Source organism: Odontesthes bonariensis, chromosome 22, assembly GCF_027942865.1.
Source record: "Odontesthes bonariensis isolate fOdoBon6 chromosome 22, fOdoBon6.hap1, whole genome shotgun sequence".
Classification (NCBI taxonomy): domain Eukaryota; kingdom Metazoa; phylum Chordata; class Actinopteri; order Atheriniformes; family Atherinopsidae; genus Odontesthes; species Odontesthes bonariensis.
In genome coordinates this window covers 4,046,277-4,062,138 of record NC_134527.1, presented here as the reverse complement: position 1 = coordinate 4,062,138, position 15,862 = coordinate 4,046,277, and the positions used below count along the sequence as shown (strand labels likewise).

The 15,862-nt window shown below is 40.4% G+C and overlaps 1 protein-coding gene across 1 annotated transcript in view; it reads left to right on the top strand.

Annotated features, from left to right (window-relative positions):
* Window positions 1-1,261: 1,261 nt before the first annotated feature.
* cfap44 (cilia and flagella associated protein 44) overlaps window positions 1,262-15,862 on the top strand; it is a 30,710-nt gene continuing 16,109 nt past the window's right edge. The window contains 18 exon segments of the mRNA XM_075456508.1: window positions 1,262-1,422; window positions 1,842-2,004; window positions 3,218-3,320; window positions 3,393-3,609; window positions 5,335-5,449; window positions 6,409-6,573; window positions 6,993-7,142; window positions 7,236-7,283; window positions 8,832-8,931; window positions 9,091-9,185; window positions 9,259-9,468; window positions 10,838-10,948; window positions 12,051-12,203; window positions 12,313-12,531; window positions 13,027-13,169; window positions 14,716-14,995; window positions 15,084-15,139; window positions 15,294-15,456. Of these exon segments, the coding sequence (XP_075312623.1) occupies window positions 1,262-1,422; window positions 1,842-2,004; window positions 3,218-3,320; window positions 3,393-3,609; window positions 5,335-5,449; window positions 6,409-6,573; window positions 6,993-7,142; window positions 7,236-7,283; window positions 8,832-8,931; window positions 9,091-9,185; window positions 9,259-9,468; window positions 10,838-10,948; window positions 12,051-12,203; window positions 12,313-12,531; window positions 13,027-13,169; window positions 14,716-14,995; window positions 15,084-15,139; window positions 15,294-15,456 (2,652 nt within the window).

Here is a 15,862-nt window from a genome sequence, read left to right as displayed (position 1 = left end):
CGTTCCTTGTTGCTTGGCAACACACAAAACAGACGTTGAGAAATTACTAAAACACAAATGTATACGGTGGGATACGTTAAAAGTCACTTAAGGTGAACTTGAAAACCTTTCTGGTAAGTGTTCTCTAAATGCAGACTAAAAGAAAAATACCGCTGTTGGTGTTACACTTTGTTCTGTTATCACATTAGTTGAACTTCAGAATTCAAAAACAGTTGTGTCAAGTTGAAAATGCGCTTTTTATTTTACAGGAAATGTCGGAGGAAAATACTAGTTGTGTTGGTGAAGAGGCTGAGAGAGCACAGCCAGCTTCACAGGAAAACTCTGAAGGTGATGTGCACCATTACTGTGTTTTTCATTCAAATTTACGTCTGAAATATTTATTTGAGACACTGAAACTGTCTTAATTAAAGCTGGTTTAAATGTCAATGGTTCATTTTCAATGCAAAATGTTCATTAGAGATGAGGGATAGATATTTAAGAAAGTATAATGTATAATACAGTAGCTTATTATAACCAGTACTACCATTACTGCGTCTTATTTCTGACCTGGGCCTCTTCAAATCTAGGCTAAAAACCTACTTATTTAGGATGGCTTTAATACCCAGTAGTATGATGGCACTTTTATCTTATTCGATTTTGTTATATTTCATTGCTTTCACTGTTCTTTTATTGTTTTTATTTGTTTTCACTTATTCTTCTCTTTATTTATTACCTGCTGTAAAGCACTTTGGTAAACCGTAAGGATTGTCTGTAAAGGGCTGTATAAATAAAATACATTTACATTTACAATACAACTAATGATATTATTTTATTTTATTTTATTTATTTTATTTATTTTATTTATTTTATTTATTTTATTTATTTTATTTATTTATTTTATTTATTTTATTTATTTTATTTATTTATTTTTATTTATTTATTATAATAAACAATAATAAATAAATAATTAGATCAATTACATTTACAAAACAACTAATGATATTAATAAAAAACATTATAACAATAGTTCTAAAAATATATAAACACGTGTATATGGTATAATGCCACGAAACTACTATATTGCTTACATGTTAGGTGAAATCAAGATGATGAAAATAGTTAAGAGGTAGAATGAGTAAACATTCAAATAACACAGAAGTCCTAAGGATGTTTCAGCTGTGTGCTGCCTGAAACTGAGAGTGTGTTCTCTAATCTTTAACTGTCACACAGGCTTTCTGTTTAAAAGTAGAATTGGAGTCAATGATGACTCAAACCTGCGTTCATGTGCTTCCTCACAGAAAGCGTCACCGAACGCTCCCAGGAGGCCGAGGAAAAACCAAAGAAGCGGCTCCCTGCAGACATGTACTACGAATACGAGGAGATTCACTCCAGACCGTCCATCACACCCGACTCTGAGATCCCGGAGAATCTCCTGCACCTCTCGTATCCTTGTTTGGGATATCGTGTACTTTCTCACATCATCAAATCAAATCAAATCAAATTTATTTGTGTAGCACATTTCATGTACAAAACAATTCAAAGTGCTTCACATAAAATAAAAGCATTGCAGCAGGGAGTGTAAGAAGCATTAAAAATGCATAAAAGAATATAAAGAGAAACAAATAAAATAATTTTAATGAATTTTAATAACAAGCAACATGCTAAAAAAACTGAAAAATAAACCCCTGCAACAGTCCAAAGTTGCTCTCTTGTTGCCTGACCTTTACCAACTAAATAAACAAAGATTTATATTTAAATGTATGATTATTGAAGAGCCTTTTTTCATGTAATAGAATATTTTAAAGGAAATCGTACGTAAAATGCCAGTTCATGTGATTTCTATCCTTCATCATGGAATTCAGTCACTCCTTTGGCTATGACAGTGGGCGCAGGGCCAATCTGAAGCTGCTGGATGACAGAACTCTGATGTTTATAGCAGGCAACCTGCTCGTCCTGCTGGATATTTCCACCAAGGAGCAGAGATTCTTGCGCTCCTGCAGCGGAGGAGGAATAGGAGCAATCACGGTGAGGTGGCTGTCAAACAGCACGTTCAACCCTACAACTGAAGGGTCAGCCGACAGATTTTAATATATTAAAGAAAATAATGGAAATGCTCCCGAGAAACAAGGAAACAATATGTGTGCTTGTATTTGAAAATAATTTACAAACACTAGTTGTATTTTCCTGGGATTAATAGTCTTTTAAATGGAAAAGTGTGACAACGGAAAGTGAGGAGAGGAAAGATTCACTATATTCCTCATTCAGAAGATTTTTAACAACACACTTTCACTGGTTTGTGAGCCTGGGTAAAGGTGGAAATCTATTCCTCATTAGCCTCATTTTACTTAAAGGGATAGTTCGCCTCTTTTGACATGAAGCTGGATGACATCCCATATCAGCAACATCATTTATGAACATCTTCTTACCCCCTGCTGCGTCCTGTGAGCAGAGTTCCAGCCTCGTTTTGGTGTTGACGAAGGTAGTCCGGCTAGTTGGCTGGGGCTAGAAAAATAAAGCGTCTTGCTTCTCAAAACAATATGCGTTCAACAGAGTAATACATTTGCATCACAAAATGGTTCTCCAGGAAAAAGTCAGACCTCACAATCGCTTGGCCCTATTTTCTCTCCCTTCGTATCACTGCCTGCTGTGCAGACCGAAGTGCAGACCGAGCAGCAAACACCGTAACAGGCGCGGCTGTCGGCATGCGGCAGCAGGCAGTGATACGAAGGGAGAGAAAATAGTGCCAAGCGATTGTGAGGTCTGACTTTTTCCTGGAGAAAGATTTTGTGATGCAAATGTATTACTCTGTTGAACGCATATTGTTTTGAGAAGCAAGACGCTTTATTTTTTAAACCCCAGCCAACTAGCCGGACTACCTTCATCAACACCAAAACGAGGCTGGAACTCTGCTCACAGGACGCAGCAGGGGGTAAGAAGATGTTCAGAAATGACGTTGCTGATATGGGATGTCATACAGCTTCATGTCAAAAGAGGCGAACTATCCCTTTAAATGTAGAATGCCATTTTAGCTGCTAAGGGCCCCGGTTTATGTGTGGATCTTTTCCACAGTGCCTTCCCTACAATATGTCAGACCAATATCATGCAATTTTTAAAGATTCAAACAATGAATAGAAAATAATGTTTGACTCCTAAGTTTTAATGACGACTTTAGCATATGATATAAGATTTACTAGCAACAAAAAAAGCTATTCTCCTGTTTTTGTGTGTGTGTGTAAAGGTTCATCCCACCAAGGAGTACTTTGCTGTAGCAGAGAAGGGAAACAACCCCAGCATCATAGTCTATGAGTATCCTTCGCTGAGGCCGTGCCGCATCCTCAGAGGTAAATGTGGCCGAGTGTCATCCAGTTGGGTTGTTTCGCATTGGGCTCATGCTCTAATCCTCCTGTCTGCAGATGGCACAGAGTCCAACTACGTGTCGGTGGACTTTAACGGCGACGGGAGCCTGCTGGCCTGCGTGGACAGTGCACCCGACTACATGCTGACTCTGTGGGACTGGAGGCAGGAGGAGGTGATGCAGATCTGCAAGGCCATCCCGCAGGAGGTCTTCCACGTCAGCTTCTCCCCACACAACCAGAGACTGCTCACCTCGTCAGGATCGGGACACATCAGGTAAACAGAATCCGGAATCATCCTCGAACTCCAGTGGGGCGTTTTTAATTTCAGGCCCGTTTTATTCACTAAATAACTTGCAAATGATGTAAGTCAGTAATTAAAGTGACGCTTCAGACATCTTGCTCGGTAAGAGACTTAACAAACGAAAGAAAGCACGTCACAGAGAAGCTGTGTGAACTAAAATAAAACCACTGGTTTTAAACTTGATTGATTTTAATTGATTTTAAACTTTTAATGTGTGTTTTTAAAGCTCCTAACGGCCTCGCCCCATCGTATTTATCTGAGCTTTTAACAGTCCTGGTAGAGCTCTGAGGTCAACAGATCAGTTTCTGCTGGAAGTGCCCAGGTCAGAATACAAACCCTGGGGTGAGCGAGCCTTTTCCCAAAGCTGCCCCCAGGCTCTGGAATAAGCCCCCCGTCCAGCTGAGTCTCATTTCTGACCTGGACCTCTTCAGATCTGGGCTAAAAACCTGCTTATTTAGGATGGCTTTAATACCCAGGAGTATGATGACACTTTTATCTTATTTAATCTTATTAAATTTTGTTATATTTCATTGCTTTCACTGTTCTTTTATTTGTTTTTACTTCTTCTTCTCTTTATTTATTACCTGCTTCAAAGCACTTTGGTACACCGTAAGGATTGTCTGTAAAGGGCTGTAGAAATAAAGTACATTTACATTTAATTCAATTCATTTTTATTTATATAGCGCCAAATACAACAAATGTCATTTCAAGCCACTTAGATAATAAAGTCCAATTCAACCCAATTGGAATTCAATTAATTGTAATCATAATTATTCATAAAATAATCCAATTCGTTCATAAAGAGCCAATTCAAAAACAATTTCCCAGCTAAGGAAACCAACAGATTGCACTGAAACTTTGTTTTTGTTTTTACATTTACATTTTACAGTTTGGATGCAAAACGGACCGCTACAGGAAATCTTTCCTGCCCACAGCCATCAGCATCTATAATAACTACTTGATTTAATTGAGTTACATCAACATTTAATTTCCCTCTGGGATAAATAAAGTATTTTTGAATTGAATTGAATTGAATTTACTGGCAGTTTTACAATAGTTCCTCCTTTTTGGAAACTAAGCTGAGTCCTGTTGTCACTTTGAGATTAGTTGGCAATTAGGGAAACTTCAATTAGAAAAGTAAAAGATAAGTCCGTACGTTTCTTCCTTGCTTCCCTGAGTAGATGTAGAGAATGTGAAGTTGATGTCACACGTCAGTTCGTTTATTCCCTGTTGCTCTGACCCTGAATTCTGTTTTTCTGCTCAAACTGTCGGATTAGCTTCTAAACTCACATCTCAGGCCATTTCCATAATCATCTGTCCACTGAAAGCAAAAAGAAAAGAAAAAACAGACTATTTCAGTTGGTTATTAGTTATTATTAGGACAGTGACTCATAAAATCCAAAACTTTAACACATTGCTGAACATGTTTGGAATCATAATCGTTAGTCAGGGTCCATCTTTTCTCTCCATTTCCTCTTTTCTCCACTAGATTTGACTGTTTTTATCCAAACAAAACAAAATCTAATTCGACAGCACTGGTAATAAATGTAAATAATGGCATCCGGACAAGATGGAGCTCCTGTCCCAGCATGCACTGCGTCGTGACACGTCTCCACATTATCTTCTGAACGTTTTTGGTGTTGGTGTCTTCTTGTTGTTACGTGAGATGAAAAGCAGCCTCCTCTCTCTTCCTGTCAGGTTCTGGAAAATGGCCACCACAGTCACGGGCCTCAAACTGCAAGGGGTCATGGGTAATTTCGGGCACACTGTTGCAACTGATATCGAGGGCTACGTGGAGCTTCCCGGTGGAAAGGTTTGCACCTCGCTTTTCTTAGTTTGGGTTTGAAAGAAGCAACACAAAGAGTCGGCGGCCATGATTCTGCCTCATTAACGCACACAGCATCTTAATGTGGTGAGACTGCCGATGCTAACCTGCTAAAATAAAGCACCGTGCTCACCATCCTTTTTCATTTTATCGGTATAACATGCACCACCTGTGATAACATGTTCATATGAATCAATCTATTACTTTTTGAGTAATCCTGCTAACAAATGACAGACTGTACACTGGAAAAAATGCCCCTCCAAAAATAAGTAAGAAAAACAACAAATACAAGACGTTTTTGCTTGAAATAAGCAAAAAAATCTGCCAATGGAACTAGTGAAAATCGTCTTGTCAAGATTTCTTGAAATAAGATGTGATATTTAGGACTTTTGAGATAAAAGTGGTCTTGAAATTAGCTTAAAAACCTCTTCAAATGTCAAAAAAAGCTTGTTTCATGTGAAATCCGACTCAAAACAATTTGTTTTCAAGACTTTTTCACCTAACAAGATATTCCAGATGTATCGTCTTCAAACAAGTCCCTATATCTGGCTGAAATGGTGCTTGTAAGACAGTTGTGTCTTATATTAAGTGTAATGAGATATTTGGACTAGAAATGAGACAAATATACTTGGTAAGACTTTGATTTTTTCCAGTGCAGAATCTCCTTAGTGGAGGTAATTAGCACTAATCACAGAGTACAGGAGATGCTGTTGAGAGTGAAGTTACAAATTTAAGTATCAAAGTACTACAACCTCAATCCCAATAAGGTTTGGACACTTTAGCATGGAAATAAAAACAGAATTCGATGATTTCCAATGATTTTCAGATCTGATTTTATTCATAATAGAACACAGAAAAACATATCAAATGTTGAATTTGATGGCAGCGCCACAGCTTCCCAATGATTGCCTGTAACCCTACCTTCACTTCATCTGTTTTTTTTATAGGTAATGTCAGGCACAGAGTGGGGAAATTTACTGCTTTGGGATGGAAACACCGTAAAGATTGAGATTTCCCGTAAAGAGAGGCGGAAGTGCCATGCCGGGACAGTACAGCCGTTCGCCCTTGAAGATGGGCAGTTGATGACCTTTGGTTCTGACGGAGTGGTCCGGGTAATATGTCTTAAACATCGTTTTTTTTTTTTTAACTCATATTTTATTTTCACAAAGGTACAAACAGTACACTTTTACATTTTACATTTTTGCGTTATACTTTACACCATCACAGCTGCTTAGATATCAATTTCAACTTATCCTACACAAATAAATAAGACTAAATACACACAGGAATAAAGAAAGAAAAACATGAAAAGAGGGTAAAAATGATGTAGGTAAATGAATAAACAAAGTAAATGAAAGTAATAATTACAACTAAAGTACACCTCTCTTATTGCATTAATAAACACATTACAGGGCTCCATCTCTTTATAAATATGGGTCTTTGTAACCTTATTGCATATGTAATTCGCTCCATCTCATACAATTAAAACCATCGTTTTATATCCGACGTGACTTTCTAACCTTCCCTCCAGGGCTGGGACTTTGAGAGGATCAACGCAGCCGACAGCGACAGCAGCCATTTTGAGTTGGAGCCCTTTAACGAGATGGTGGTGGGACACGGTGTTTGCCTCTCCTCGGTGGTCAGGAGTCCCACACCCGACTCCTTCATCTGGTTCGCTCAGGTCAGAAACATCAAAGGTCTCTCATTTCAGTTGCTTGTAATAGATGATCCAGCCTCACCACGACCCTGCTCTTTCTGCTGTGTGGCCTTGCAGGATTCCAATGGAGGCATCTGGAAACTAGATCTTTCCTTTACCAACACGGTGAGTGTCTTACATCATCACTTTGGTTTCTATGGAGACGTTCTCAGAGTGTTATACTTTGTTCATTTAAGATTTGCGTGAGCGGTCGCTCCACGCTCCAGACTGACTGTGACAGACATCGTTAAGACAGAAAGATATACAGTTCAGTGTCTGTTCCTAAAGGAAAACTATGTTGTATCATTGTGTGTTGTGATAAACATGTTCCCCTAGGCTTGTGTTGAGGTGCGTATGGTACGGAAAGCCAAAGGAATCAATGTTTGTCAGCTTTGCCAACCATCCAAAATGTCGCATGCCGTCTATTAATTACAACTTGGTGTCTGATAAACAGACATCAAATAACAGTGTAAATAAAGCAATACTATGTAACATTTCTACCTTAAAATAACAGCTTGAAAAAAATTGTGCGGCCAGAATGAGTTTTAATATTACGATTGGCCTGTCTGCTATGCCCTTCGGGGGTCTGAGTTGGAATAACTGCGCTATGTAACTTTGCTGGAGCGGCCCGGGAGCTGAGCGGAAGTACTTCGACTTGCTTTCTGGCACACCTGCCGCAAAAACAAATAGACCCCTCTCACGCTCCCAGGTACATTTGATTACTCTTACCTTCTGGGTCGACATAGCTTGCACCTTCTGACTCCTCGCCGGTTCGTCAACAAACGTGAAAGTGAAAGTGAAAGGGTGTTGTATTTACAACAGTGTAACCGCTTTTTTTTCACCCAGTGAGCAAATAACAAGGACACATGTTACCAATCTTGGATTTGAGTCTTGTTTTCAGCATTAGATTTAATGCAGAAATGTACCATAACACATGACTGTTGTGGGAAAAGGGAAAAGCCTAAATTGAATGGATGAATTGGCTTAAAGGGATAGTTCGCCTCTTTTGACATGAAGCTGTATAACATCCCATATCAGCAACATCATTTATGAACATCTTCTTCCCCCCTGCTGCGTCCTGTGAGCCGAGTTCCAGCCTCGTTTTGGTGTTGACGAAAGTAGTTCCGGCTAGTTGGCTGGGGTTTAAAAAATAAAGCGTTTTGCTTCTCAAAACAATATGCGTTCAAAAGAGTAATACATTTGCATCACAAAATCGTTCTCCAGGAAAAAGTCAGACCTCACAATCGCTTGGCCCTATTTTCTCTCCCTTCGTATCACTGCCTGCTGTGCAGACCGTGCAGACCGAAGTGCAGACCGAGCAGCAAACACCATAACAGGCGCAGCTGTCGGCAGGCGGCAGCAGGCAGTGATACGAAGGGAGGCTGGAACTCTGCTCACAGGACGCAGCAGGGGGTAAGAAGATGTTCATAAATGATGTTGCTGATATGGGATGTCATACAGCTTCATGTCAAAAGAGGCGAACTATCCCTTTAAGATATAAGCTGCATAACATTAAAAATGTCACACTTACATGTTTTGAATGCCAGGTGGCTTTGGTGTTTGTAACTTTTCATGGGTGAACATGACAAATTCTGACCCTTTTGGCTTTCCCTAATAAATTACCTGTGTGTGTGTGTGTGTGTGTGTGTGTGTGTGTGTGTGTGGTGTGTGTAGGCTTCTGATCCAGAGCGCCTGTTTTCCTTCCATGCTGGGCCAATCCGGGGTCTGGATGTGTCGAAGAAATCGCACCTAATGGCCACGACCGCGATGGACCGTGAGTCCACACTCTACTCCTCCTCACACCAACTGCGCAGTGTTTTCACACACACACAAACACACACACACACACACACACACACACACACACACACACACACACACACACACACACATTATGACAGACACTTTTCCTGCATGCTTCCACTCTGTCCAGGCTCGGTCAGAGTTTTTGACTTCTTGGCCAAAAGAGAAGTAACTTGCAGCCACTTCAATCAGGGTGGAACCGTTCTCTGCTGGGCTCCACCTTTGGTGAGTGTAATGCAAAGTCAAAGCAGTCTGCCACGTACACACCGGCCTCAGCAGCTGTGGCGTTTGCCTTTAGGTAAACCAGAGCGGAAGTCTACTGGTGACCGGCTTCACGGACGGGGTGATCCGCCTGCTGGAGCTGTATAACCCTCAGAAGCTGCAGGTGGAGACCGGGCGCAGCCTCGAAGGAGACGCCAAGCTGCACCTCAGGAACGCCTTCAAGCCGCACGACGCCCCCGTTACTGCTCTGGCGTTTGAGCGGAATGGAGAAATCCTGGCCACGGGGGTGAGATGTTTTCCAGGGAAACTGGGTTCATCTCTGTGGGAATCAGTAGTAACAGAGTGCAACTCAAGTCTGTCAGGAAATGATCTGCTCTATAAGAAAGACCAATTTACTGCAAACAGTATGATACTAAGACAAGTCAGTCACATATTAAACAAATATATTATAGGAGTGAATAGCCATATTATATTCATTTAGCTTTACCACACTATTTATCACACCTGATAGTTCACAGTGTATCTACAGAGCAATAATCAATCTGATTAGTTACCCTTCTGTTCATGAAAAGATGTATATTTCATAGCCAAAGTCTTTGTAAGTGAGTATAAGAGACCGTGACTTTCTGCAGCCACGTCTTACATCATTTAGACTTAGCTAGATTGTGGGAAATTGGTTCTATGTGATCTTATTTCAAGGTTTTATGTGCTGTAAGGAGAGTTAAACAGCCCGACTTAGATCATATGTATCAAGTAGGGCTGGGAAACGATTAAAATGTTTAATCTAATTAATCACATGATTTCCCTGATTAATCACGATTAATCACATTTGTACGCAGAATCCAAAAATGAATCCAAAAGTAGTGTATAGCTTTTAGCATTTAGCTTTATTTTAAATGTGCTGCCATATGAATGAAAGTGCCATAACATTTGTTGTGCAAACACACTTTTAACATCAGCATCTTTCTGTAGTTTTTATGTAGAAGCCTCGCTCCACTGTCTGTTTCCTTGAATGACTTGCTCCTATCAGTTGTGTGTTTTGCCTTTAAGTGATATTTTAGACTGGAACTACTACGCTGAGAAGACAATTCAACTTGGCAGTGTTTACAGATGACTTTGGTTCTGTCGACTCCGCCGTCTGGAAGAACTTTAACATGAAAATGGCCGAGTAAAAGTTCCGTACCCTTCTCCATGTTTGGTGGATCCGCCGATTACTTTCTTTTCCTGTTCCACAGCAGACAGCAGCAGACTTTTACAAAATAAAAGCCTGTGAACAACAGACTTTTACAATAATAAAACCTGCATTAATGCGCGATAAAATATTTATCGGTGTTAAATAATTAACAAGTTAACGCGATAATAACGAGTTAACGCGTCCAGCCCTACTTTATTTTGAAAGAAATGCAAACTCGAACATTAAACTAACTGCTTGGTTTAGTGAAAATTTCATTATTCCCCACTTTACTGCTATCTTGAGCTCATTACTATAACTTGGACATTCATTCAGACCTTTAACGGTACGAGGAATTCCCTATACACAGAAGTGATGGTAACATATATCAATGGTGGAGATGTGATTGGTGCCACTTTGTTTTGGGACACATTTAGTTTCCTGTTTGTCTCATCTTTGTTTTTATCACCCCCTTGTTGCTCAGAGCGCAGACTGCACCGTCTTCTTCTTCACGGTCGGGGAAAAGTACAACCCCATCGGTTTTATCCGCGTTCCTGGGCCGATACAGGCGCTGGAGTGGTCGCCTAATTCCCACGTAAGTTATGGAAACGCTCAGAACCGCAGCATGGTTCACCGAGCTCACTTACACACAAATGTTTCTATGATGGCGAGTTACAAAACTCACACTGGATACGTTTTCAGTTTAGCTTTTAGTGTAGTCATTTGATTATTCATTATTAATTCATTATTGTGATTTCCTTGTTGAATCATTGATTTGGCTACATATATATTCCTTTTTTTTTTGCAGTATTTTCATTTATTCAATATGTTCCATTTTATTTTTAATTATTAGAATATTTTTTTTTAATTATTAGAATAATTTAGTGTTGATTATGTGTGATGATTTTTTTTCTTTCTCGTAGGTTAGATTATTTCTTTATTAAATCACTGATAAGTGATTTCAGGGGGGATTATGTGGGAGAGCAGAGCCTTGATACATTGTCCAAATTACACATTGTGCCTTTTTGTGCTCGAATCATGCATATTGTTAGATCGATTCTTTAATTGGAAGCTCAAGAACAAGCCGGACTAATCTCAAGTTAAATGAAGTCTTTATTTCTGGCAACAAATGGAGTATATCAACGCTGGACTCGGTATGACGTAAGACGGAGCCTCAATTTCCGGTAACATTTTGTATTTATATGCTTCATTGTTTCACATAGGTTGGACCCCTTATTGATCAAATATGATTGGATATGAGCACCTTCGTCATATTCTCTGAATAAGTCACATTATGTGTGTGTGCCTCTGCACCTGGTTTCCCAGGCTAATTGTTTTGTCTTCATATTCTCTGGATCAGTTGAGATCTCAGTTACGGTAATGTCTCGTGTCCATCATGGAAAAGTACATTTAATGAAGCCAATTTTAACAGTTTGAGGTTAGGATGAGCTCTGTCTAGATAATGGCGAAAATGAGCAGGTGCGGAAGAGAGATCGGGTTTGGGCCACGTACGCATTGAATGATACAGAAGTGTATAAAAGGTTGTCACAAACTGAGGTCAAAGGGAATTTCCGTGCATGCCGCCATGTACACGTCTCTGTGTCGTTCTGATCAATAAATTCCCTGACAAGTCCGACTCCTTTTTCTCCACAACATCAGTTGAACCATTCTTTGTGTTTGTTTTACTTTTCCCTCAGAGTGAAAACAGGCTGCTCATCATGTGCCGGAGCGGCCACGTAGTCGAGGTGCAAAGCCCCGATCCAGAAGCTCAGAGGCCAACCAAAACCTTCCAGCTGCCTGAGCTGCCCAGCAGATGCTTCAGGTTCAGGAGCGTCAAATCTCGAATCAGGGTCCGAACATGCTCCGTCTGAGCTCCTGCTTGATTGAATACAGCAATTATAAGGCTGGGTTTCATTGTAAGACGGTTAAAGTTTGAATCTGTGTGTTTCTGTATTTCAGAGGGAGGAGGAAATTGTGAGACGTGAAGCCATCAAGGAAAAGAAGAGGAAAGAGAAAGAGGAGCGTTTAAAGGAACTGAAGCGGCAGGGTTTAGAGGAACATGAAGAAGAGGAAGAGGAAGAGGAGGAGGAAGAATTACCACCGATCCACATCCCAGATCCTCCAAGTCCTCTGTTCTGTGGCTTCTACTCACAGCCTGGACAGTTCTGGCTCTCCATGGTACTCACACAGCCTCACACCACAAACTGCAGAGTAACTGGAAGCTGGTGTGTTTACGCCAGCATTCAACAGTCGTACACGAGGATCACAAAAATCACAGGAATCGGGTGTATAATATTCCACCAACAGAACAAAATCTGCGGCTTAATAGACATTCATTCATTTTTATTTTCATTTTGGGTTTTCTAAAGACCTTCTTGAATCAAATCAAATTTATTTGTGTAGCACAATTCATGTAAAAACAATTCAAAGTGCTTTACATAAAATAAAAGCATTGCAGAAGGGAGTGGAAGAAGCATTAAAAATACATAGAAGAATATAAAGAGAAACAAATAAAATCATTTAAATGAATTTAAAAACAAGCAACAGTCAAGATAAGTTGAAGATCAAACATCACTGGAGGTTGAAGACGTGCAAAAATAATCTTTAAAGGAAATCTTTGGGTGGATTTTTTTCTTCCTTTCGGGCTGACTTTCTGTCTCTTCTGTCCTGCAGGGAGAGTTTGACTCGGGTATCTTGTACCACTGTAAGTTCTCTGAGAATCAGGACGAGGATCCAGACCAGCGGCAGGACGAACCTTTCGACGTCCTGCCTGTCAGTGACGCAGATGACGACCCCATCAGTTCCGTGACTTTCAGGTAGCCGGAGAGAAAAAGAAAATGATTCTGATTTATATCGATGGCTTTCAGATTGTAGGTTTGGTTTTACAATCCGTCGACTGCCTGAGTCACTATCTATGAACCCAGGTTTCTACAGAAGCTCTCAGCTGCTCTCAGCTACCGGCTAACTGGGACACAAAAGTCCCATTTTGACTAAAAATACCTAATATATTAACACCTCTGGACATTTTTGGTCCATTGAAGTGTAAAAACAAAATGTGAGTCTCAAATGTGAGCAATTGAAGGGATGAAGTGCGCTTCAGCTGCTTTCAAAATCTGGCAACGTGGCACCTTCCTGCAGGGTTGTGTTGAGGTGCGGGTGTTTTCAGAACACAACAATCAGATGTTAACATTTTATTTTGCTTTATCGTTTCAACTCTCTCTTTATTCTCAAAGCTTTTTCCACCTCTGCAGCTCGTGCCGCGCAGTCATTTTGAACAATTTGCACACAAACAGCAACAACTACTTTAAAATTAACCATTTCAAAGTTGTCAGATTTACAAGCTTTGATGGAGATTAAATGTGAGATTAATGAGACAGAAAGGTGGAAATAAGATGCGACAAATACTGAGTGCTGAGCATAGAAAGCTCCAACAAAAGTGCCATATATTCTCAAAAATACTACTTCTCTTCCAGGTCCATTGTGGGGTGGAATATCTCCCCGGGTACTTAATGAGCCTCCCGTAAAGAGTCCTCCAAAAGTTTAAAACCAAATGATTTTATCAGAGATGGTGAAAGTAAACCAGAATGATAAGGCTTCACAGATGTATGATAAAGAAAAAAGCAGAATGAGAAGTCCTGTATGAATGGGTATGAATGGGTATGAATGGTATGAATGTGTATGAATGTGTATGGATGTGTATGAATGTGTATGGATGTGTATGAATGGGTATGAATGTGTATGAATGTGTATGAATGTGTATGGATGTGTATGAATGTGTATGGATGTGTATGAATGGGTATGAATGTGTATGAATGGGTATGAATGTGTATGAATGGGTATGAATGTGTATGAATGTGTATGAATGTGTATGGATGTGTATGAATGTGTATGAATGGGTATGAATGTGTATGAATGGGTATGAATGTGTATGAATGGGTATGAATGGGTATGAATGTGTATGAATGTGTATGAATGTGTATGAATGTTTATGAATGGGTATGAATGGGTATGGATGGGTATGAATGGGTATGAATGGGTATGAATGGGTATGAATGTGTATGAATGTGTATGGATGTGTATGAATGTGTATGAATGGGTATGAATGTGTATGAATGTGTATGAATGTGTATGAATGTGTATGAATGTGTATGAATGTGTATGAATGTGTATGAATGTGTATGAATGGGTATGAATGTTTATGAATGGGTATGGATGGGTATGAATGGGTATGAATGTGTATGAATGGGTATGAATGTTTATGAATGGGTATGGATGGGTACGAATTGAGAAACACCTGCTGGTGTTCAGGCAGAATCATCTGTTTGAGATGACATTAAACATGTTCTTCCTGGTGTTTCGTAGCTCCAACAGGCATCTGCTGTTCTGCGGCATGCACTCAGGCTCCATCAGAGTTTACCCCCTGCAGCCTGGGGATCACGGCCTCACCTCCATGCGGGCCTACTGGGCCCTCAGCGTCCACGACAACCATTACGGACACTTGCGGCACATTCGCTGCAGCCACGACGACCTCTTTGTGCTGACAGCGGGGGAAGACGGAAACATCTTCTCCTTCTGCCTGCCTCCGGAGGAGGAGTTACAGAAAAGTCTTCAGAGAAAGAAGGCCAAGATTCCTTCCCCCAGGGTCAGTCCACGTTCTTTTCGCATGCATTTGTGATGTGTTTGTCAGCCTAAGTTGAAGCTCTTACCCCAATTATGGACGTCACATTCAGGTCGGCTTCCAGAGTGAGGCTTTGTCTCTGGACATCGAAGACCCAGCAGCCTACAGGTGAGTCTTAAATAACTGCTTTGGTTATCATTTGATCTTTTTTCTTGACTCTGTACTTGTCTTAAAGATTAAAAAAAATGATGTCGATGAACACTTGAGTAACTCAACAATCAAACGAGTCTAACTTTCTCACGCTCCTCCCGACTCCCCCCAGCTTAGAGACGGCTAAGCAAAAGCTGGAGAAAGACCAGCTGCGTCGGGAGGCTGAGCTGAAGGTAGCAGAGACGCAGAGGCAGCTGGTCGAGCTCCAGAAGAAGTTCAAACAAGTGCTGAACGACAACCAGAGTCTGCCTGAGCACGTCCGCCTGAAGCCCGAGGTATGGACCCCACAGCCGGTCCAGCTCCAGGGTGGGCAGCTTCATGGCTGGAGCTAAAATCTCTTTTTGAATCATCTCGAATCATTCACAAACCTGATTTCTACTTCCATTCTAGCCATGAGTAGATGCAGACAACTCTTTAATTAATCATTTGCACCAAAAACTGGCAGAAACTCAATCTTATTGAAATTAGGGCTGGGCGAGTTAACTCGTTATTATCGCCTTAAGGCATTAATTATTAACGCCGATAAATATTTTATCCCGCATTAATGCTTTTATTTTGTAAAAGTCTGTTGCTCACAGGCTTTTATTTTGTAAAAGTCTGCTGCTGTCTGCTGTGGAACAGGAAAAGAAAGTAATCGGCGGATCCACCAAACATGGAGAAGGGTACGGAACTTTTACTCGG